This window comes from Cystoisospora suis (genome assembly GCF_002600585.1).
Source record: "Cystoisospora suis strain Wien I chromosome Unknown contig_3128, whole genome shotgun sequence".
Taxonomy (NCBI): Eukaryota; Apicomplexa; class Conoidasida; order Eucoccidiorida; family Sarcocystidae; genus Cystoisospora; species Cystoisospora suis.
In genome coordinates this window covers 1-22771 of record NW_027155923.1, presented here as the reverse complement: position 1 = coordinate 22771, position 22771 = coordinate 1, and the positions used below count along the sequence as shown (strand labels likewise).

The 22771-nt window shown below is 48.4% G+C and overlaps 1 protein-coding gene across 1 annotated transcript; it reads right to left on the bottom strand.

Annotated features, from left to right (window-relative positions):
• Nucleotides 1-1166: 1166 nt before the first annotated feature.
• Nucleotides 1167-22068, bottom strand: CSUI_006250 (dynein heavy chain axonemal protein; the record flags this gene model as incomplete). Its single annotated transcript, XM_068066414.1, has 24 exons — nucleotides 1167-1705; nucleotides 2288-2476; nucleotides 3024-3176; nucleotides 3639-3759; nucleotides 4121-4368; nucleotides 5049-5213; nucleotides 5497-5613; nucleotides 6519-6641; nucleotides 7000-7210; nucleotides 8083-8242; nucleotides 8778-9024; nucleotides 9783-10052; nucleotides 11472-11606; nucleotides 12290-12422; nucleotides 13157-13430; nucleotides 13904-14047; nucleotides 14872-15076; nucleotides 15771-15889; nucleotides 16351-16497; nucleotides 17519-17657; nucleotides 18332-18634; nucleotides 19256-19384; nucleotides 20495-20776; nucleotides 21712-22068. Coding segments are annotated over 24 exons (4620 nt in total), but the record flags the coding sequence as incomplete, so codon positions are not given.
• Between the last annotated feature and the right edge of the window lie 703 nt (nucleotides 22069-22771).

Below are 22771 nucleotides of genomic sequence, written 5' to 3'. Positions count from 1 at the left end.
TAGAAACAACTTGAACAACGATGCAACGCGGTTGGTCACTTGGTCGGTTAGCTTTACTTGCATGAAGACAGCTAGTAGAAACCAGCGAGCTGTTACACCGCCGTGGCAATTTCTACCTCACCAGTTGCCGCGGCTTCACCTGGGCGTTTTGCTCTCATGACTCCGACCAGTTTGGTTTTGCTAGGCAGCCCAAGCAGAAGGGAGCGGAACGTTCCGGACGCACTTTTTACTTCGTGCTAGCTCGCGCCTCGCATAGAGTGACTGCCTTCACCGGCTAAATGAGACGTCTGCCAACATGGCATGCTGCTGCCCTACGCTGTCCCACTTTCTGCGTGGCCTGCGCCTTCTTATTCACGAGTGCGATACGGGTGTTTCAGTTTGCAGACGCCAGACGGACGTAGAAAAGGCCTGTTCGGACAGTCCTCGCGAGGTCCCTGTATGTGTTATCCATTGCTGGCCACTTAGCTTTTTTTGAAACTGAGGTGGTACCCATTCTGACTGTGGGATGTATCGATTGAATCAGTCGGCTGGTGCCAAAATTGCAGTTTTCAGGATTGGCGGTGGGAGGGCCCCACTGCGGTACTAGTCACCCCGGCCTCAGGCGAGTGAAAAAGTCCTTTCCGTAATCTAGAGAAGCGCACAGTCAGGTGATAGCTTCCTTGCGTCCCGTGGTTGAACGGGGAGCTGGCGAGTAGGCTCATAAAGCCGTATGGGGATGCATTCCCGCTTTTGCTGTTCCCAGCAGCAAGTCCAAAGCGACAAACGTAAGCGAAAGTACTACATTCTGTTGTGGGGTGTTAGGAATGACCCTCACACCTTGCAACACGACACAGTGTACGGACTTCCGGCGTTGCAGGATGCTGCCACAATGCGGCTGCGACCACTTTCTACGACAGAAGCAACGCCCTTAGATTTATCTCCATGAAATACACCACCTCTTGCCCAAGGAGTTTTAAGGAACGCCAGAGCTCCCGCGTCATGAAAGTCACAGGCGCTACTACCAACCAAGCATCCACGGAACTGTGGGTCAGCCCAAGTGACGTGTCCGGTCGACCCGACAACCTCACGACACGCAAACGGGTTTCAGACTTCAACGGACAAGCATGGGGACAACCGCACTAACAGATAACAGTACACATTCCAGTCGCTGTACTGCGGCTGACCCCGGGCCGCACTGGGCTTGATGAACGAGGCCGAATAATATTGCCTGGACGCGCGCAGCATCTAACTGCGAGGCGGAGTGCGCGGTACGACTCCATTACCCGGTGCACGTCTACAGCCACAAAGCCGACCGGTAACTGGGACACGGTTGCGCAGCGCCCGCGAGACGCCGGTGATAATTCAAACGTGCTACAGCCAACCTGAAAGATGTCATCTGGACGGAACAAAGTAGAGATGCCAGACCATTTGCTTGTCGCGCGGCGATGAAGTGGGCCATCAATCCTCCCGTTCGTCGTCACTCTTGCACGGACAAAATCCCTGCCACACCTGCCTTGATGGGGACGGCCTCAGGGTCAGCCGTAGGCAACTCAACGCTTATAACGTAGTTGGTCGAATGCCCGGTCGTGGACAACGTTCCCTTCCGGCTAGGGACCTTGTAAATTGGACACTTGTAGACTCCTGTTGTCGGAGGAATCCTATCGGGAGTCGGCAATAACCACAAGACTGGCAACTCCTCGAAGAGTACTTTCGGCTTTGAAGGCGCCTGGATACCCACACCAGCGTAAGCATTTCGGAAAAAACCCATGCGTGAGCAGGGCCACTCCCTTTCCCTTTTCCTAGACACCGTTCCCTGAAACAGTGACCAGCCATGGCACTCACCTGGCTCCCGATCGTACCAGAATATACTACAGGCGAAACTTCCGGAAGGTCCCTCAAATGTGCAGCCCACAATACAGGTAAACATACAGGTCAGGGCACTACAGGAAACTTCCAGCCCCTCGACGTCTTCCTGCGACTGGCGTCACGGTGTTCGTGCTGTACTGTTCGCCACGCTGCGAGGCCGTTGCCGACAGAAAAAAACCAAGACGAGTCTGGTTCCCCGTCCGCTCGGAAGCCTTTCTTGCAAGCGGTCGAAGAGGATGGTGGCGAGGTAAGCTCTCACAGTCCAAGTGCAAACCTGCTGTACGACTACCGAGTGAGGCTTCCCCAACAAAGTCGAGTCAGAGGTGCGCTTTCGAGTCAAAGTTGGGACTTCACATAGCAGCATAGTGGTCTTTCATGCAGTGTCTAGGTTGTTGGCGTGCTGTACGCGAATTAGCAAAGCTCGTGACAGTTTTCTGGGTACCAGGAGATGACGTTCTTTGTCCCAACGACTGCCTTCAAGAAAAATTCCATTAACGTAGCATCCTTCGTGCGGACGCTCGGTTAAGGTTGTCGGGTCCAGGTTATCCATCAGCTTGTAATCAAATAGTAGTCGGTCCACCGCAATTCCATACTTCCTTGCGTAGTTTTGTAGTACGCCGGTTAGGAAGGCCTGCAGGAACGTCACACAAGCGAGTTAACTATCTGGAAACAGAAAAGGATGCTTCCTGTTCGAGAAGCGCCACACACGTGTCCCACTCCTCGCTAGCCCAGAATCTGATATACTTGTTGAGAGCCACGCGTGACCTGGAAGGCTGATAATCCAGCACCTTCGGAAAATATACGTCCCCTTCACCCCGAACCCGCTGGGCTAAGGAATGCCGCTGGAGAGACAGCGTGTCCGGTCATTTGGTCATATTAAAGTAATTCCAAATGCCCTCCGAGCTTTTACAGACTGTCAATTACCCCTTCGTTTTCGCTGGAAAAGAGGGACCAGCGCTCGAGCTTCAGGGCGCACTCGGAAGGAGCTGCACCGTCACAGCGGTGCTGTCCTCGTATCGGCCACAAAAAGATTGCCGGCCCCTTAGGCAGGTGCAGCGTTTCAGCGAAATTCATTTGGCTAACATGCTGCTAACAAACTAAGGGTGAATGTCTGACAGAATTTTTTTCCAGTCAAACTCCTTTCTTCGAAGTGGCCCTCTCCGGAGACCCGGGCCTACCTGAGGAAAGAACAGTCCAGACATCCAGAAACACACCGGGACTCCCCTGTCAATCCAGGCTTGAATGAAAGAGATGCGATTATGCAGATCTTTAGTCCAGGAGCTGAGAGACTTCATGGACAGAAAACCTTTGTCCGCCCAGAGCTTGGGCACCTGAGAAAAAGAGAAAGAAACCCATCCGTACAGAAGGAGGACCAGCACGTGCAGGGGCCAGAAGACTTCCCGACAGAACTACATCTCAATACAGAATTTTCCGTAAAGGGAATACCATCTGAATAGAGGTGTTATGCACTACTGTTATACGGAGGGTACGTACCCAAGGCAGGCCTACGTATAACCCTGTCTCTGATGATATTGAAGTTCTTTGCGGGGTCCGAGGTCCGATGCCTATCGCAGCCGTGGGGTTTCACAGCACGACGGCGTCTCCGGCGAAACCGGACCAGACTACCAGGGCAATGACCGGAATCGGCGTCCTGCCTAGGATCCGGCCAGCCACAGATATGGGCCAAAAGAAGCACCAAGATGAGATTTAAGCTTTCTACCACTATCCGCAGAAGGCAAAGAAGGAGACAGTGTATCGCTGGCTAGTGGAATCTTCAACTTCTCAGTCCTCACTTGATTGTCGAAGAGAGCATCCGCAATCTTGTCGAGCTCCTCGGTCATTACGATACGTCCTTTCAGGGCCATATTCAGCTGTACAATCGATTTCTTCATTACCCGGAGCAGGCCGTTATATCTGCGTGCAGGCGACGGGGGCGTGGTCTCAAGCGGCACACTTTCTCATTATTCTCTGTACCTCTCCTCGTTAAGCATGGGTAAACTGCCGCTGGTGTGCCAGGCCCATGCCGGGCGTTTGCTTTGCTTTCGTACCGAGCTCAGAATAGGGTAGCAAATGCTGTGCGACAGTTGTTTGTACTTCTGAAGGATTGTGATCAGGAAGCCCTTCTGTCACTACGGACCTCCCGAGGCACTTCCCTCCTTTGGGGGGACCGGCCGTGTTTTCTGTGTTTTCAGCACTTGGCTGAAGCAAGCAATGACCACCCGTGTGGGCGGAGGTCTGCGGAGCTGTGCAGCTCCCAGCTGCCGCCGAGGGTTACCTGATGGCCTCTTGGGTGAGCACTGTGTTCATAGACTCTTCGTAGCGAGTGGGATATGCTTTCTGAATCTCCTCAATATCGAAGTCCTCGACGAGTTTCTCCAAAATCTGACTCGCTGTCTCCTCGATGACTTGTTCGCGAGTCTTTCCGCCTCCCACGGAGCTTCGAGGTGCCATGGACAGGATGGAATTCAAGAGGTTCTGGACAGTGCCACAAGTAATCATTTTCCCTTCCGTAGAGGTAGAGGTCTGATTTGAAGAAGGAATCTCCCATACTCACGAGAACTACATCGGCTGAGGCTAGGGTACCCTCGCCCGAGTGCACAGAACAGCTTGTGTGAAATTCCTGAGGAGACTGAAATTGCGAGACAGAGAGTGGGCTCCTGAGTTGACTGCCTCAAGTATACCAGAGCAGGGTGCACAGAAAGAACATTTGTTGAGCTGCCTGTTCGGACGAGCACACTGAAGCGCAGTTTCGGACTAGTGCCGTCCTAGTGAGCACGCTACAAACGCTTGACCTGCCTGGTCTGCAGTTATGACTCTCGCGCGTTTCTATCAAAAAGTCCCGGTTTTGCACAGACCTTCGCGAGGTGGGAAGCTGCACCCTAGCAATCCCTTCTCCCTGATACCCGCAGTGACGCTTCTGGCTTCTCGTTCTACTCTTACGACTAAAGGGAGCGGGCCTATGGAAGAGAAATGTGCGCGTTCCAGCCACCAGCCACCGGTACAAGCGTCAGTTTGTCCTGCAGTTCCGGGCGGTGCGCTTCTGCTTCAGCCATGGAATTCTCTCGGTGGGGAGGAGTCCCCGCCTGTTCTCCTGGACCGTCCCGCGATTTCGAACTCCCGGGTATACGAGCGATGCTATCCAAGCTTGCACACTACTGAAACCGCCTCCCGTCTCTCTAATCTGATATTGCAGGAGCGCTTACCATTCCTTCGATCTGTGCGAAATTGATGCTTGCGTTTTCGTGTAATCCAAACGCTTCCGGGCTAGGGTTGAGAGGCAGACTTTGAATGTACTTCACGAACCCTGCCTGGTCTGTTGCATCAGGGCAATAGTAAAGGCCAGAGGCCGAAAACTTGTACGCTGAGCCCTGACGGAAAACAGCCAGTACAACCACGGCTCTACTGAATGAAGCTTGCGGCGCTTTTACGAACCGTCACCAAGTGCACTCACTGTAAAAAAGGCACAAGCCCCTGTCTAGGGTACCGTCCTGTGCCGAACAACCGCATTCAAAAGACCCGACAAACTACCACAATCCACATGTTCAGTTGCTCGCAGGTGCAGAAAAGCTTCTAAATGTGTGGTCTACGACAGCAAGTGCAACTACCTGGTACTTCCTCGAGAAACAATGGGAGTGTTATCCACTGCCGCACCTCTTCGATTAGCTGCTCGTTGAGATACGACTTGAGAATGCATTCGATAAGGCGCTTGTCGTGATCGTCCGTGACGCGTCCACCATAGTTGATTTTTGCTCCCAGGAACACCAACACCTGCATACAGGGACCAGCACCAACTAGAAGAAGTTCTTCTGGAGAAACGGACAGCAGGGGGGAGAGGAGGAGAGGGAGCCGAGAGCGAGTGATTGCGCTACGCGGAATGAAGGGAACGGCACCTGAAGAAGGCAGCCGATGAATGAAATAGTGTTCCTATGAAGACGTCCGGAGTAAGTTGGTACAGCGTGAACCCACCCTACGGCAAGACCGGGAGTGCTAACAAAGAGACAGCTTTTCGTCCCTTCCTTTTGCTTGCGAGAACATTGAAGTGTCTCCTAACGTGGGATGGAACGGAGAAGAGTGGATCACGGGAGTGCAGCAGTAATAAAGCGAAACACGACTTTTGTCTTTCCACCCTCAGCCCCATTACACGGTCCCCGCGACTCCCGTTGAAGAGTGCTTCGTTTCCACAGGAGAGCACCGTCCTCGACCGGTGCACATGCGTTCCCGAGGTTTAGGAGAGGTTTACGAACTCGTGTATGCAACTCCAGAGCCCAAGGAACATTGACTGGAGGGGAGTTTGGCTGATTCGCAGCCGCACGATGGTCGCTAGTGTTGCTTTGGGACGTAAAGAGAACAGCACAGGCTGCTCTCTGGTCTAGGAGGAGGCGCAGCTAACGCTTGTACACACCACGATCTGTGATTTGCCAACTGTCTGAAGCCCTGGCGTTGAAACTTTCCCCTGGTCAATGAAACGGCTTTTTCTCCCAAGCGGGGGTGAGGAAAACTATTTCCAAATATGACTGGTGGGTAGCCCTAGCTTGTACATGGTGTAAAAAAACCTTTCTTCCGTCGTGCTGCGCTTGGTATTCAGGAGACGAGTCGCGCCACTATGCACTGAGAGGGGCTTTTGTTTAGTAGAAGACCTTTTTTCGGATGTCTGCGTGGGAGCAGCATTATACCTTGTAGGGTATCTCGTCGTAGGAGTCAAGGAAGATCTTGAGTTGTCTTTGACAGACAACAAGATCCTCTGTTGTGAACTCGTACTGAATGTTCCATCCGATTGGTCCAAACTTCCGCCTGTCCTGCAACCCGTCATTTTTTTTTTACAGTGACACCAACAAATTGCATACACCGATCTGCCTGAGAGACCAGACGCGGAAGCTTACATTCACGCTATTGGGACCGGGAGCGAGACGACGTTCCAGGGGGTATATATTGATACATACATACGTCTCCACGTAGAAGACCAGAGATTTCAGTGAGTAGCCTAGGAAGCCTCATGACAGGGGATGCACGGGACAAGAAGGGAAGACTCCGGCCTCCCAGCACCGCTTTGAGCAGAGTCCGTCATCTCCTTTCCGCAGCATAAAGCCCCCCGGCGACACGGGCACTTCGTCTTTTTCACATTAGGTGGGGACCATCTACCTGTGCGTCTCTCACCTGGACAATAGCATGGAAGAAGCAGAACGCAAACATGAGCTTCCGAAATTCCTCGGGCTTTTTTGAGCTGTCGAGGGTATGGTCATCGATCGAGGCGTAAAGCCGTAGCATGTTGGCTCGAAGACCTTTCGGCGGTTCATTGGTCATCTTCACGCCGTTCTGGAGGACTGACACGGGGAAGTCGTGCGAAGGCATGGAGCTCAGCCACAACCTGAAATATCAAACGAGAGAGCTTAGAGACAATCATACACTGACCTTTTCCTTCTGCCTTGACGGACAAGACGCGCACAGTCGGCACTTCCCGGAGAGGAAGCCAAAAGAAAACCCTCGGTGGCAGCTTGAAATCGAACACACAAAGGACGAACAGACAGCCAGGTAACCAGCAATAAAAGTAGTGCATACCTTGTGTTCACTTTAGCCCCCCCAAAATGACTCGAGTGTGTGTCGGGATCAAGATAGATGGGCGCCAGGATTTATATGTAGCTATATATGTATGTAGTACACCGTAAATACCGCCAAGTTCACACCCCCCGATATTCAATTGTAAATGTCAGTATCAGGACGCCACAGCACTCTGTCTCTCTAGGGTCTGCAAGTTTGTGCTGATTGCGGACGTCCCTTCCATACGCGCACAGTTGCATGAAGGACCCGCAGTACGTGATTTCCTAGCGCTGGTGCAAGTAGCAGGTCTATGTGGTCCGTCTGCAGTGGAAAAAGAAGACAGACATTCCGCTTTTTCTGTGGTGCAGAGAAGCGCCGAGAGAGAGATACAGCACGCGGAACCTTTTCACTCGGCAGCCAGGGTACCCTATATGAGTTCGAGATATGCTTTCATAGCGACCCCGAATATCATTGCTCAGCTACCAGACTCCAAAAATCTCACTTTGAAATGGCTGCGGTAAGAAGATAAGTTGCTTCCTCTTGAGAGTGTCCTTGATGGGACACCTCGGACTGCGACTGTATCCTAGTGGGTGTGCCGGTGAATTCAAGGCGCGTCCAAGGGTTTAAGGGTTCTTTTTGAGTTTACACAGATGTGGAATACATTCTGGTCTGCAGTTGTTCTTTTTACAGCCTTCTACTCACCTGAAGTCTCGGTGGACCTCCTCCTGATTCAATCGGTCGCAGATGCGCTCTAGTTCGCCCATCCAAGACGCAGCCAAGTGACAATTTTGAAGAAGCACCCAGCCACCTCGACTGCATGCATCTTCAATCATTCTCTTTGCTTTTTCTCCTTGTCCTTGTCCTGAGAAGGAAAGAGAGAAGATATTCAGGGCCCTGCCATGCCCGATGGTATAGTTTAGTGTTCGGAAGTACTCTCGGACCGTTGCCGTCTATTCCTATCCATCATTTCTACAGGCAACTTCCTTCACAAGCCCACCACAGCGGTGATACGCGTCCACCCGGAGTCCATTCATTCATTCATTCACTCTGCAGGTGGAAGACGTAGCTGTACTTTTCTACTGTCGCCTCAGGATCTTTTTTCTGAAGACGAGCATTCCCCTTAATAATGAAAGACAAACAAGGGTCTGCTCCGCACGCTTTTCACCAACCAACTGAAAATACCTACCTACACGTTACGCTCCGGTTTAGTCAGGTCATATGGCTACTACTAGCTCTCGCTTCCAGGGTGGGAGAACCTCGACCATCCTAGTGACTGCTGATGTAACACCAGGCGTGCGTATACACCTCAGTTCTTTTCAAAACTTACATCTCTCACCTGTGGCCGTTCACCATGTGCGTGTGACCGCAGTCCACTATACGTAAGCTCTGAGTCTTACCTAGGGCAATAGATTCAAGACGTCGTCCCATATTCATTTCCTTTGCAAAAGACAGGAGATCTGCGACAGGGTCAGAACCCTGGGAGAGAACAAAGATGAGGGGTGTGGCATTTGACGAATCCTTAAACGATCGAGCTAAGTCGAAATTCGGTGGTTCGACAAAGCGTTGTCCTAGTTCATTCGCCACGTAGTTCACGGCTGCGTCGATCACCTTGTCACTTCGGATCACTCGTATAACACACATCTTCTGTAGAAATAAACAAACCAAAAAGAACAGTGACAAAGCAAGGGGAGAGCGGAGATGACGAATGAATGAAGTACAGAAGGAAGGGAATCAAATGCATTGTGTGGGCTGTATTACCTACAGTTAGTGGCTTTGTAGAGCTTTATGCCAAAGATGTGTGTGAAGTAACTTCTTATCTGTGACAGGTGGTTCTTCCAGAGAGATGCGTTGAAAAAAATCGTACTGAAAAAGAGTGTTAGGTATACATCGTTCCTTCGTGTCAAACACTACAGGTGCAGGAGACCGTTCTTTGACCTCCTCCTCTTTGGAGTTCATCACAGCCACCAGCACTGAGGAGGGAGTGATATCTTCAAGCTTCAGTATTTACCACTACTATAGGCGTATGTAAAAATGCCATCTGCTGTGCTGACCCCTAGAGCTTCACGACTGAACGACAGCTATCGAACTTTATTTCTTTCCTCTGGTTCCAACATGGAGAGATACCCAAATAGATCCTTCGGAGAGGGCTGGACTTTGCCCGTCCCTCTCGTGCATCTTCCAGCTCGTGTGAATTTGCATGTATTGTAGTTCATAGTATGGGAATTCGAGGAATCTACAACCGTAGTAGTCATGAAAGAATATTGATGCCGTGAGCTGTGGGAGAGGACTATATGAGAAGGTAGAACCATTAAAGTTTGTGTGTGTGGAAGTTTGAAGAAGTGATATACGTCCACCAGCGGGAACGAGCAAGAGAGATCAAGTCATATTAGGCCTTCGAATACCTGTATGCCTGTGAGATCATTCCACTGTCCAGGGAAAGGTTCTTCGTGAGCCTCGACAGCATCATAGACAGCTTTGAATCCATCTGAATGGTCCAGAAAGAAGTCGCTAAGGCCGGTAAAGGATGGAAGCTCTGACAAAGCTCGAATGCCTTCCCACTGCTTATCTGTTAACCAGCTTGTTGGATTGTCTGGACCAGGCTTGACCTCCCCTGTCGGCCCCGTAAGAAGAAATCTGAGTTCTTGTGGATCTACAGGGTTCTTCGCTTGGATCTGCCAACGAGAGAAGAATCAAAGGAAATGCCAGTTCCGTCTTTCTGACAGAGAGAAGATGAAGAAGAGGAAGAGATAGAGCAATGAAGGTACGCAAACTGTCGAAGGCGAGAAGGTGTACGACGACAGTTTTCTATGCTCACACACATACTCCCCTGCTGCCGTCTGGACATGGAGTGGAGTGTGGGAAAGCAGTCAGCTCTATTTTCCTATTCATAGAGATCAAAATACAACTATGGAACAAGAGGGACATCGCGAAACAACTAGAAACGATCAGATGACATATGCTTCCCCCCTAGCTGTCACTGCAATCTGATCATTACCCATCGCTATGCGTATCTTTCATGCATGAATACAGGCAAACTGGACGGCGAACAGCTGTCGCGTCAAAAGGGCTATGTAACTAGAGAATATTGATAGTGTTTGCCGGAATGTCGGCGGAATAGATAAGGTACATCGGGAGAGAGATCTTTGAAAGATGAGTGGCCTTCTAACGCCACACAGGGCGTATAGATATATGATACGCGGGTCTTCATACTTGGCTTGTATATATGCATACGCACAACCTAATCGTAGGCACAAGTATCCAGACATATAGAAGGAGTAGACAGATGAAGAACATGCCGTTCATGTAAATAAGAAGACGCTCTCCCGAAACTGGAAAAGAGAACTTCTCAGGAAATGAAACAAAGCTAGGCAGGTACCGAGGGTAACTACATATTGGGCACCGGAGCTATCTACATGTATGGACGGAGAAACGAGTGAAGGGGTTCTACTGATTTTGCACTAGAGAGAGGTCACTACTACCATAACTGCCGAGCGCATAAGAAAAACAAAAGAAAGCATTCTTTAGGCACCACGTAGCACTTTACTTGGTGTGTCAAGTTCTTCACACATTACAATTAGCTCTCCTGGTGTCTTCGGCTAACAAGAAGTCCTCGACAGAGAAAAAGAAGAGCGACATGGTTTGCTATATAGGAAACCAGAAAAATAGACTGGCACAGGAAAGGTGCCCGGACACCAGAGACGGGGGAAGAAGAGCGTAGGCCTTTTCATTGATGTGCATCTACAGAAAAAGAGAGACTGCACTCGCCAGGTGTTCTCGTTAGAGAAAAAGATCCTCTCTCTAGGCTGTTGTATATAAAAAATTTCAGTTGTATTCTTCAACAGGCCTCATGTATACTTATGAAATGGCAGGCGGAACAAAGAACAAACGCGGCTGGACTCAAGAGAAGGTCTGAGCAGCCACTGCTAGTGACCAAGATGGGAGAGTGACATAAGACATAGATACATGCAGAAGGAAGTAGAAGATCACCGTCAGGAGAGAAAAACTCTTCTCTTTTAGCTTGGGGTCTCATCTGAAATTTTGAAGAAGAAGAGACAGGTAGATACATGGGTAGAGAAACAGATAAGGCGTACCTTTAGAGCAAGAGATAAAGAAAGAAGGATTTTATGACGCTCAAAAAGAGATCGAGAGACGTTTTCGTAAACAAGGAATGTGATGTGCTCGTTCAGATTACGTAGCCTCTCTGCCTTGTCGTTTGTAGCAGGAACCTTCACATATGACATACCATTCCAAGATAGCAACACCAGACATGGCTTAGTCTAGATATACAGAGATCCCCGTTAGTCACGCCATCTGTCTCCTTTGGCTTTCCAGACATTGTGACTTCTGAAACAGCCTTTCTTGGAAATGTGTGACCATGCCTACACCTTAGACTCACGCGTTCAAAGAGCCAAGGTATAACCTAAGATGAAAAAAATATGATTGGTGCAGGAGGTATCTCTCTGCTGTCACTTTTGATGAAGTAAACCATTGCGACTGGAGGTCGTACAGACACAAAGTAGACATAGGACTTAGAACTTATGCAATCGTCGCATAGAGACTGAGATGATCAGGAGTGGAGAATCTCAGAGTGCACACGAGTCTGAAGTTACGACGCCTGACCATGGGACGTTGAGTTTTTCCTAAGGACAGATAACTTGAGGGAAGGGCACCGGCTGCTAGGAGATAACGACTGGACAGGATATGCCTGGCCTTAGGAAACACCTTATCACAGCCACGAGGTCAACTGTGTAACAGGGATGAAGGCAGCTCGAGTCGTAACCCATTGATTGGGTGAAGACAGAGAAAACTGAGCTAACTGATACACATATATCTATATATATATGTATAGATGCACGTGGAGGCCAGCAGGCTCTGTACACCTAAGACAGAGACGTTTTATTTGACTGACCTCATCAATCCCGATGGAGACTAGAGCTTGAAACCATTGTAAAGAGTATTGATACATTGGCTCAATGTTCGCAAGGTCCACAATGCAGAAGAAAAGCAAACTCGAGCGGAAGGCGACAGGCCTGTACCACTCTCTGGACACAAGAGCAATAGTGATGAGCAAAGGGGAAAAAGAAATTCATCTCTCGAGTGCTGGATGGCTGAGAAGCTGAAGAGGGGGGTGGTCCCCTAAGTGGCTGAGTCAGGACAGTCGGGAAGTAGGTAGTATCAAGCGTAGTTTATACTGAGATGCGCAGCTTCTCCCGAGGGGTGTTCACTTCAGTGAATGTGTCCACGTAGGTATCTAAGTGGGTCCATAGAAGGCAAGAGAGGCATGGAGAAGTTGGGGTGCAACGGCTAGCAGTGCAGACTATCTGAAAGTGTTAACGCACCAAACTGTGCATGAGCGCGTAGCAGCATATATGATATACGTAAGCAGCTTGAGGGGAAGCGGTGCTTTTCTTCCATTGAGAACGAGCAGCAACTTGTGAGAGACATAGGACTCTAGGCGGAAGAAAGAAAAGCAACGAAAGCTTCCCTGGTTTGCTTTATACAAACAAAGGTACTGTTTCCTTCTCAAGTGTCACTAATTTCATATCATGCAAACCTCACGTGTCTTCCTGACTTCCTCATTCATCTCATCCATCTAAGTAGACTCATGTATACTTAAGGGGAACCCGTACACATAGCTCGAGGAAGCATACACACGTGCTCACGCAGTTACACATGATTTTATGTGAGACCGCAACAAAGGATGCTTTCTACTGTTCATGAGACAGATAAAGAATGTGACCTTTGAAGCAGAGTTAGATCCTCTTTCTTCTCTTACCGTGCCTTATCTATTTCCTGCTCTGTGACCTCAGCTTCTTTCACCTTTTGATTGATCTCCCCGGCTGTCCGCTTAGAGGCCGCAAGAGTATTGATCAAGACCTCGTCTTCCAGAATATTTCCTTGAGACTGAGAGAGAAGCTGTAGAATCTTGTCTTCAAGGTTCTTTAACTCTTTCTTCATTCGGGCATTGTTCAGTACCAATGCATTTTTCTTTTCCTCTAAATCGGGTGCCTCAAGTGAGACCACGAGCCCTAACATTTGCTCTTCCAGTCCTGTATTGGCATGAGGAAGCAGTAAGCAATCAGCGCAGTTGCGTGGCTCTACCCCTTCGTCCATGGAGGTCATATGAACCGAGAAGGGAATGAGGTGTTAGGATGGACGCTACGCTGGTGTAACCTTCGGACCTCGGTGAAACCATTGCAGTAGACGCTGAAACCATTTAGGCCTTGTACAGTCGCCTTACTATAGATTTTCTAAGTAAATGGCTGCTTTCAAGCTTCATGTAAACAGCCATGCACACTACTTCATTCTCCGAGACGTTGACTACGAGAAGTTCCACCTGATTTGTTTCAGAACTTGCTCTTTCTGCGCACCATCCACTACTCCTAAGGTCAGAAATACACGGCAGTTTGCTTGGAGTGTACGGCGCGTCAAAAAGACGTCATCCCCGAAGCAGTAGGGACTACACGAACCTACACACACTCTATTTGCAGCTCGACAGGGTCGTGCGCATCAGCATTCTCACCTTCCGGTGTGATACAGAAATTGAGAATAGTCAGCTTGACGAACGTCTCTGGGGGATACCGTGGATTCGGGTTGGCCGTCGTCATGAAGAGCTTGAAATTAGGTGCCCAAGGAACTGTTTTGTCTCCAAGCCTCACACTCCATCCTGACAAATACCATCAAGTGGAAAGGCAGGACAGCAGAAAACTCAGCTTCTACGTCCGCACAGCTGGAGAGCCCAGGAAGAGTTGCAGTGTTGCCGGGGGTGTTCTTTGTCTTCAGTAAAATCGGGCACGGCAGGCACCATAGCTAGCAGTCACCTGTAGTAGGGAAGATAGGGCCTACCGAAGAGTACGGAAAGAAGGGGACACCAGGAAGACTAACAGCTCCCTCGGCGACAGTCGGACATTTATTGTAACTGTAGTCAGGAAGAAAGACTTCTATGTTCGCTCTGGCACTGGGTGCCGCGGAAGCCTTCACACAACAAATTCCAAGCTTCCCGAGGTTCCATCCCGACATCAGTCGCCTCTTCGATGCTTCCTCGGGATGGCCAACGAGGAATTGTGAGGAGGTGAAAAGAAGAAGCGAAAGCGACCAACTGAAGTCTTTTGAACAGTTGCCAAGAGATAGCGAAACGTAAACTTTACAGTCGCTTTGTGAAGCGACTGTAAAGTTTACGTTTGTCAAAGTATCGCTGCGCAGGGTTGGAAAGCATGCTTACCAACGGCTGAGGACCGCCGGCTACCTATAGCAGGAAACTTCTGCCACATGTAAATGCTGCATTTCGTCCATACACTGGTCGGGTGAGAGCAGGGGTAAGATGATAGGCCTTTGCGCCTGTGGTCACGTCCTTATTGTAGTGTGTATATATCCAGTAAGCATTTTCATGCAGGTTTATAGGCCCGCATCTGTGCACCAGCAAAGCTTTACAAGGTTCGCTCAACTTTCCAGTCGCCGTCAGCCCAATCAGTCCGGTCGTTCACGGTATACCTTGGCTGTCCTTGATTTTTTGTTGTAAGAGAATGGGTTCAAGGGCTGGATCCAAAGTTTCTGTGACGTTCTCAATGAGAATCCATTTGCCGAACTGTACTGCGAGTTCCACCTCCCTCATGAAGTTCCCATCGGTTAGCTTGCAGACTTCAAACCCCTGGTCACTTGCCTTCCCCATGTTCTTGATGAATCTGTTAGCCTGAGTCTGAAGGTATGAGAAATCGACGAGAAACCCCGTGGCAGTACCGGGAGTGAAACATACAGCTGCCTTAGAGATAGATTGGCACTGCCGGGTTGCGCCCTGTATTTTCACGTCGGAAACTTCAAAAAGTAGGGAACAACGAAAACCATCCACACACAGGTGTCTACAGTACATTCTCGTCGTTAACTGTGTGCGGCACATACTCGAGTTTCAAGGGGCTGCTTTGTATGCCAGACAGGATTGTGCTTCAAGAGAAGACTGATTCGAACTCTTGTCACTGGTGTTTGATTGAGTTTGCCGAGGGTTTTCAAGTAGCAGGTTCTATACGAAAAGTTATTTTTTCGGAGCTTTTGCTCCCTCTCCCTCGTCGTGGATTTCTCCTCTTTCCTTTAACACAGGGCGTAACTCGCACTGGGAGGCTTTTTTGTATACCGGTGCGTTCGCCTGCATTACATGAGGTGCAGGCGTTGTTGCTGTGCTTTCTCGAAACGGAGCGTAGGCTCTGCCCGAGAAGCTGACGAGCCGCCATCCAAGGTGAAAGCTAGCGCAGTACCACCAGTGCGCAGTCACTGTTGACTATTCTTCGGAGTGCCACAGGCAAGCGCAGGGGTTGTCAGGCCCTCCGGTCGGCCTCTTCATGTTTTCCTCTTCAACGTGCTCTAACGCGGCCGAACTAACGCCGAACGGCGTTTTTTACCTGAGGATCAATCATGAGAGGCCATCTACGACTTCTGTCAATGATGATGCCATTCTCTACTGACAGCTCATCTTTTGGAAGGCCTGCTACGTTCCACTGCCGTATCTTGACTGGCTCGCCTGAGGGCAGGCAGAAACAACGTGAGAATCTAGGTCCGCCACTCCAACTTCTCAATACAAAAAATTAGCTGAACTTCTTCCGCGTCTTCTGCGCTGAGTCTCTCTTTGGATGTATCGAGGAATCATCGGAGTTCACGTTCTCGCACGACAAGACGCAACTGGAGAAGTAGACAAGTGCTGTCGCCTGTTCTCTGAATGCTAATGAATCCATTTGCTGGAGTGTTTGTACTCGTTTTTCGCGATGAGGGTTCTCTCCAGAGACACACTATCGACCAGGAAAATGTCCGACACGGCGACGCCATCCGTGGCGCTCGTCAGCCTCTAATTTGCCGTGCTCGGCTGCATACTGTGGTGTTCCAGGCCAATAGTAGGGCCACTATCTTAGCGAAAGTGCAACCACAAACGCGTCTTTCATTCTGAGCGGTGTCCGGACAGGAAGAGAGCGGTGCCGTTCTCTTTACCTAGGAATTGCTTAAGATTGCATCCTGGGGTATGTGGAATGTTGGCTTCCCTTAGTTTCGCAAACCAAGCGGCCTCAAGCTCTGTCCTGTATCCGGCGGTGAAAGGCCCGCCATAGGCAATCATCCCCGCGCTAACAATAGCGTGCCCTGAACACAGAACAGCGGCAATGACGGGTTGTACAGACCAAACGCCTCGCACCGCTGAATGCACGTCTAACATTTTCAACTTCTCTTGCCGTAGCGAAGTACGTATGTATGTGTGTATGAGTTTACGTGTCTACTATATGTGTATGTCTACGCTACGTACATCTTCCGCGTGTACTCCTGAAGCTCCAAGAATACAATGGATGTAGGATGACTGGGCAAGAAGAGTGTACGTTCTTTCCCAGACCAGGAACTGCAATTCACGGTGGCATACAAAAGGCCGCAAATACAAGCGCTTCTCTCTAATATCCGTCTGGTTGACCTGAGTGGCCCCTCAAGAGTGGAAATAGCCATGCCGTCAAAGTCGATGCACTCAAGTTAGAAAACGTCTTTCCCACCTTCAACACTACAAGGAGCCCCTGTCTCAGTCACACCTCTGCTCCTACGCCATCACTCCTGAAGCTCCAAGAATACAATGGATGTAGGATGACTGGGCAAGAAGAGTGTACGTTCTTTCCCAGACCAGGAACTGCAATTCACGGTGGCATACAAAAGGCCGCAAATACAAGCGCTTCTCTCTAATATCCGTCTGGTTGACCTGAGTGGCCCCTCAAGAAGTCATCACAGTCGCCTTTCAAAGCTTTCTATACGAAATTATCTTTGACGCCAAAATGTCGCGCATCAGTCCGAAGCATGATGAGTGTTACGTTAGTGTCGTCTGAACCGTCACGCAGCGGAGTAGACGGCTACCCGGAACGAAGCACGAAGCCTCTGCAAGAAATAAAAGGCTGACTAGTCCTCCCCTCGATTCTGACCGCAAAACTTCTTGAGAGTTCACCAGCCGCCGTGCGTTTTCAAAAGCTTTGCTAGCAGGTGGCAGACTACACAGTGGAGACCGGACGGCATTGTACGGCACTGGAGTTCGGCACTCTCCTTTCTATGAACTGTTTAGGACGCGGGCACAACATGCCGTTCGTTTCGAGTTTCACTTATCCTTTTCTTATATGATGCTGTGATTGTATACCTGGAATAAGGGCAAAGAGGCGCTTCGAGAGTTCCGCTTGTTCTGTCCATCTTTGTTTCTCGTCGCTAAGACCCACCAGGAGAGGCTGCGCTCGGTTTACTTTGACTTGACACATCTTGATATCGGCAGTTAATTGCTCCTAAAGTTTGAGCAGCGCAACAGACTGAAAATATCTTGGAGGAGGTTTGCCGTCCGCTCTGTGTGCCTTCACGCCCTTTACAGGTAGCTTAAACTGTACTATCACGCACCGTCCACTCCCTGTGCGCGCGCGCTGACTTCTTGTGTGGGAAATGCTAAAAGCTTTAGAGTTCAGATTGTTCAAGCAATCGCGGCCAGACTTTTCTTGCTAATGGGTTCACCTCTCTAGGGGGTACCGTCTTCTCGACACAGGACCGCCGCCGGAATAGGGAGGAAGAGGCGTGGTGTTACAAGGCTTCGACACATGAAATAACAACCACGAACCCCAGAGCAAGAATAGGGTCAGCAACATATCTTCACGCCATGATGAGATACCAGGATGGCAGCAGCCTTTTCCTTCAACGCTGCTTCACTGACATGAAAGTACACCCCGCGTTCAAACAGTATTCAAGCAAAACCGACAATCTTGCTTCAAGACTCTCATGCAAACACAAATCTGTTAGGAGACACACATATAGGTACCACCGTTTCTGTCGACGCATGTACGTCTCTTCAAAATTGAATAACGACAATACGGAGTTGTCTTCTTACAAATGACCACAGGAAGACATACCAGTAACAACAGTAGGGCATGAAGAGAGGACAGACACTGCTCCTCCACAAAAGGCACCATACCTTCTTTTTCATGGAAATAGCGAATTCCTCTGCAAGTTTCTCGATTTTACTCTCAACCTCCTGGAGTCGAGCTTTCGTAGCGTTCAGGTTTTGCGTGGTGATCATTAATTCCTCCTCAGCCTGTCGGAGTTTCGCTCTCTTCGGCTCGACGGTCTTAGCAACATTGTAGTACTTGAACATCGCTCTCACCCACATGCAGATAGCCTCACATGCCACGGACGCCTTCTTGATAGCTACCGGATCGAAATCCTGCCTGTCAATGTACGGTGCTATCTTCGCAATAGTTGCCTCAGGGATATTTTCCTGAGAAAAAAAGAGAAAGACAACCCTCAACCAATCAGTGGGCTTTGTCTTCTCGATGACGATCAATCAATCATGTGAGCCGAAATGTTCACCTAGAGTGCACTTATTATTACACCGCCGAGGAAAATTGACCTGGTTTTTCATTGAGTTGATAGGAGGAAGCGTGGAAACCGCGGGGGAATTTCGGTTCCAAGTGCCAGGCGTCTCCTAGATGCACAGACGGATACACCGGAGTTGTCCAGTCCGCCGAACGGTCAATTTTCAAGCCATGAGTCTTCCATGCAATTCTGATTGTTCTCGCTATGAAAAAAACGCATGTTACTCCTAAAGAACCCTTTGGTAGGCCGTGTGCACTCTGAACTACTGTCCGTTTTGTTTTCGCTTTTTTCTAGCCTGAGTGGGTGAAAGGAGAAGAAGAGATAAAGTTCAAACCACGAAGTCCAAAAGCCTCGTCAGTTGCCCATCCTTCTGAAGCTATACGTACACGTTCACCGGTAATGGGAATGAAGAGATCCAAAGGGGGCCGGAGCCACTGTACAGATGGAGTTACTTACTCTCTATTGAAAGCGGACAGTAAGAGAAGAATCAGAAAGCACTTCTTTTCATTTAGATTCAAAGTACCTTATCATAATTCATTAGATCATCAAGAAGCTTCTTCGGATCTTTTAGGAGCTTGTGTTGCGCCGATTCCCAGTAGTCTTCTATCTTCCCCCCTGGTTTATTGGGGTCAGGCTTCTTAACTGGAGCCACCTACATCAAAGAAAAGATTTGTCACTACTTCTCTTGCAAAACAACAAACCATGCCGTATGCCTGTTGCCGTTCTTGTCTCCTCGAACCATACACATATTTACATATACAGAGACATGTAGATATGTATCTACATCTATACAAATCTATGGATATATAGATATGTATATATATAGATACAAACAGAGCTGTATGTGGGGATATATATATATATGTATAAATTCATACCTAGCTAGATATATACCACATACGTTTGGTAAAGGGAAACTGAGGGAAGAGATTCAGAGATCCGTGCATACATAGGCAGACATCACGCTTTGTAATGACGTTTTGTCTGTGTCTGTAGAATTCTCCGAGAGAGCCCCCTTCTTTCTTAGAGCGCGCGTTAATATGCCTCCTACGAAAGAATTTGAAGGAGAAAAAAGTATCAGTAGCAATCCATTCTCTAGAATCTCTTTTCCAAGCCTACTTCTCTTTCTCGACACGAAACCTCACAGCCTACGAGGGGTCACCTCAGGCGCAAACAAAGGGTCTCTTCAGTCGGTAGACTGATGGAAGCTGCCCGCCCAAGAGCAGATGCAAATGATACATCCCCTGCTTCTCTTACTCTATCTAGCATGACTAAGATGAGAGAACCTGTATGCGCATACATGACAGGACCTATCCTTGGAACGAATCGCTGCTCCTTCACCATGAAGATGAACTCCCCTGGATTCATAAGCTTCTCTCTGTATCTTCTATAGTCGTAAAATATAAATTCTCAGTTCACGGCGATATCTCTACTCTGGAAACTGTTAATGTCTGTCTCTCTCACTCACGACCCGAACCAAGAGAAAAACGCTTCTTTTCCCACACTCTTTCTCCGGCAAACACACCCTAACGAAAGCTCTTCTCTTCGTCGAAGACTCAAAGACAGTCGAACCCCGCACTGATCACATCTACATACATACATATGAACGAATGAACGACAGATATAAAGTCTTTAAATGGAGACTAGAGATTCCTCATGAAAAAGATGTTGGATGGATGTATGTATGCATGCAAACGAGGTAGATATCCTGTAAGAAGGAAAAGCTCTCTTCAGTCATTCGAGTTCCTCCCCCTTTGATTACCTGGAACATAATACAGACAGCTTCCATCGTTAAGAGTACTCCTGCAGGAGGTTTTGTGAGGGCTTTAACTTCTCGTACATGTTCTGCCTTAAGTTTCTTCAAGCATTCGACAGCCTGGTCTAAAGCTGGTAGAGCTTCATCTAAATCTCTCTGGGCGTCATCTTTTAACGCTTGTGTCTCAGCCGCCTTCTCACTTGCTTCAGCTTCCTCTTGAGCTACACGAACTTTCGTCTCATCTGCTAGGGCGCGGTCTCTTTGGATTTGAACCATTTTCTGCTCGACCTGGAGAAAGATCGGGTGTACGTACACATAAACATAGATCGGGAAGATCTAAGAGAAGTCTCTCGAAGACAGGTCATCTTAGCTCTGACAAAGCTATACCGTTCTTTTCTTTTCAAGGAAAGACAACCTGTGAAGGGTTGATTCATGACGTGGAAGATGATGTATTGAAAGACTGTCTTTGAGAAAGATTGTACATCCATTTACGGCTATAGAGAGTATTGATCATGAGTAGATAGATATCTCGTGAACATGGATACATTGAGATAAGATAGGAACTGTCAAGAAAGATGTTTTGTATCTCCTGTAATTTTTCCTGGAATACAACTCGCACACATACCCATATATAAATATATGTGGATGTGAAGTGAGTAGATAAAGCATCTAGAAATGTGTACAGATGAGATCTAGAGCTCTCTCGTCAGTCATACAGTTCACTAAGTCTACCGGGCAATCTTATCTTATGCCTAGACAGTAAAGGATAGGTGGAGAGATTTGAAGGAAAGGCAAGCAACGCCCGTGCCAAAGAAAGCACACCTTCGTTCATTTACTCATACGATAATGTACATGGAAAGATTAGACCTTCAAAAGATACCTATAGATAACCTTTCCCCCTATTGAAGCATAGTCTAAAGGTGTATTAAACATTCCCTCTTCTTCGTCTTCTCTGTCTCTTCGGATCATAAACAGACATAGACCGCTATTTTATGATGCTCCACATATCACTGCTTTTCTCTTCTGTTCGTTCCATTTTGCCTTTGTTTGGTCATCCCTCTCCCTCGCCTGTCTTCTCTATCCACCTCAGGCCCTATCTAACTGACACGCATGAACATGAAGTCGACAGGTTTCTTCTTCACACTCCCAGTCATTTCTTCTTTTCCTTTCAAAGCACTCCTCTTTCCTCTTTCGCTCTTTTGTGGAAGTGTTTTCTTCTTTACCTCTTCAGACGTCGCGAGAAGGACAGGTTGCCACTCTTGAAGCTGTTGTTGCATAGTCTCCACTTGTCGAGCCGCATCTTCGAGTTTCTCGAGCCCTTTCTCGAATCTTTCTCCTATGGAAGTTAGTTCATATTGCTTTGTCTTTACTGTCTGACATAGAGTACTTAAGAGTTCTAAGAAAGATGTAGGAGTCACAAAGACTTGACGCCGTAGCTCAGAAAGGAAACGCCTAGAAGCTTCTTGCACAGAGATGTGAACGGCTTGAAGCACATGAATCGCTGCGTCTTGATCAGGAAGCTCGAGGTTCTCTCTCTCAAGTTGTATACGAGCAACGGAAACAAGTGCTTCTGGGGGCCACTATAGAAACATACGTACGGAGAGAAAGAGGAGGAGAAACATAGATCGATGCAAGAGAGGGAGATGTCTAGACAGATGAAAGATAGATAGACAGATTGAAGGTAGTTAGATAGAGGGAAAGAGATAGGCAGACAGATGGAGACATAGGCGCAGAGGCAGACAGGCTACAGATAGATTAAGAGGCAGGGAGATAGACAGGTAGATAGTTAGATAGATAAACTGAAGATAGATCGGAGATAGAGAGATCACTGATGAATAGCTAGATGGATGAAGCTAGATAGATCGAAACAACGGGGTCCGACGAGCAAGATATAATAGAAAGAAAGTGATAGAAGCAAGAGGAAAAAGAAGGAGAAGGAAAACGGGAAGAAGTCTCTTGAGTGAACTAGCACACAATTCATACAATAGTGATAGATGACTGGGCTTAGAAAGAGAAAGAGATAAGGAGAGAGAACGGAAGGGAGTAAGAATAATAAAGGTAAGCAAACGAAGAAAATGAGAAGGGAAAGAAAGAGATAGGAAAGAGAAGAAGAATAGAAAGACAGAAGATGAAAGACGAGAAAGTGAGGATAGAGACTATAGGTTCTTCTACAATGTCATATCTCAACCACGCGAAGTCTCCCATGTAAGATAAGATAGAAAGTCTGAAGACCAGCTCACTAAGAGAGATATATATACATATATATAGAGAGAGAGAGATAGA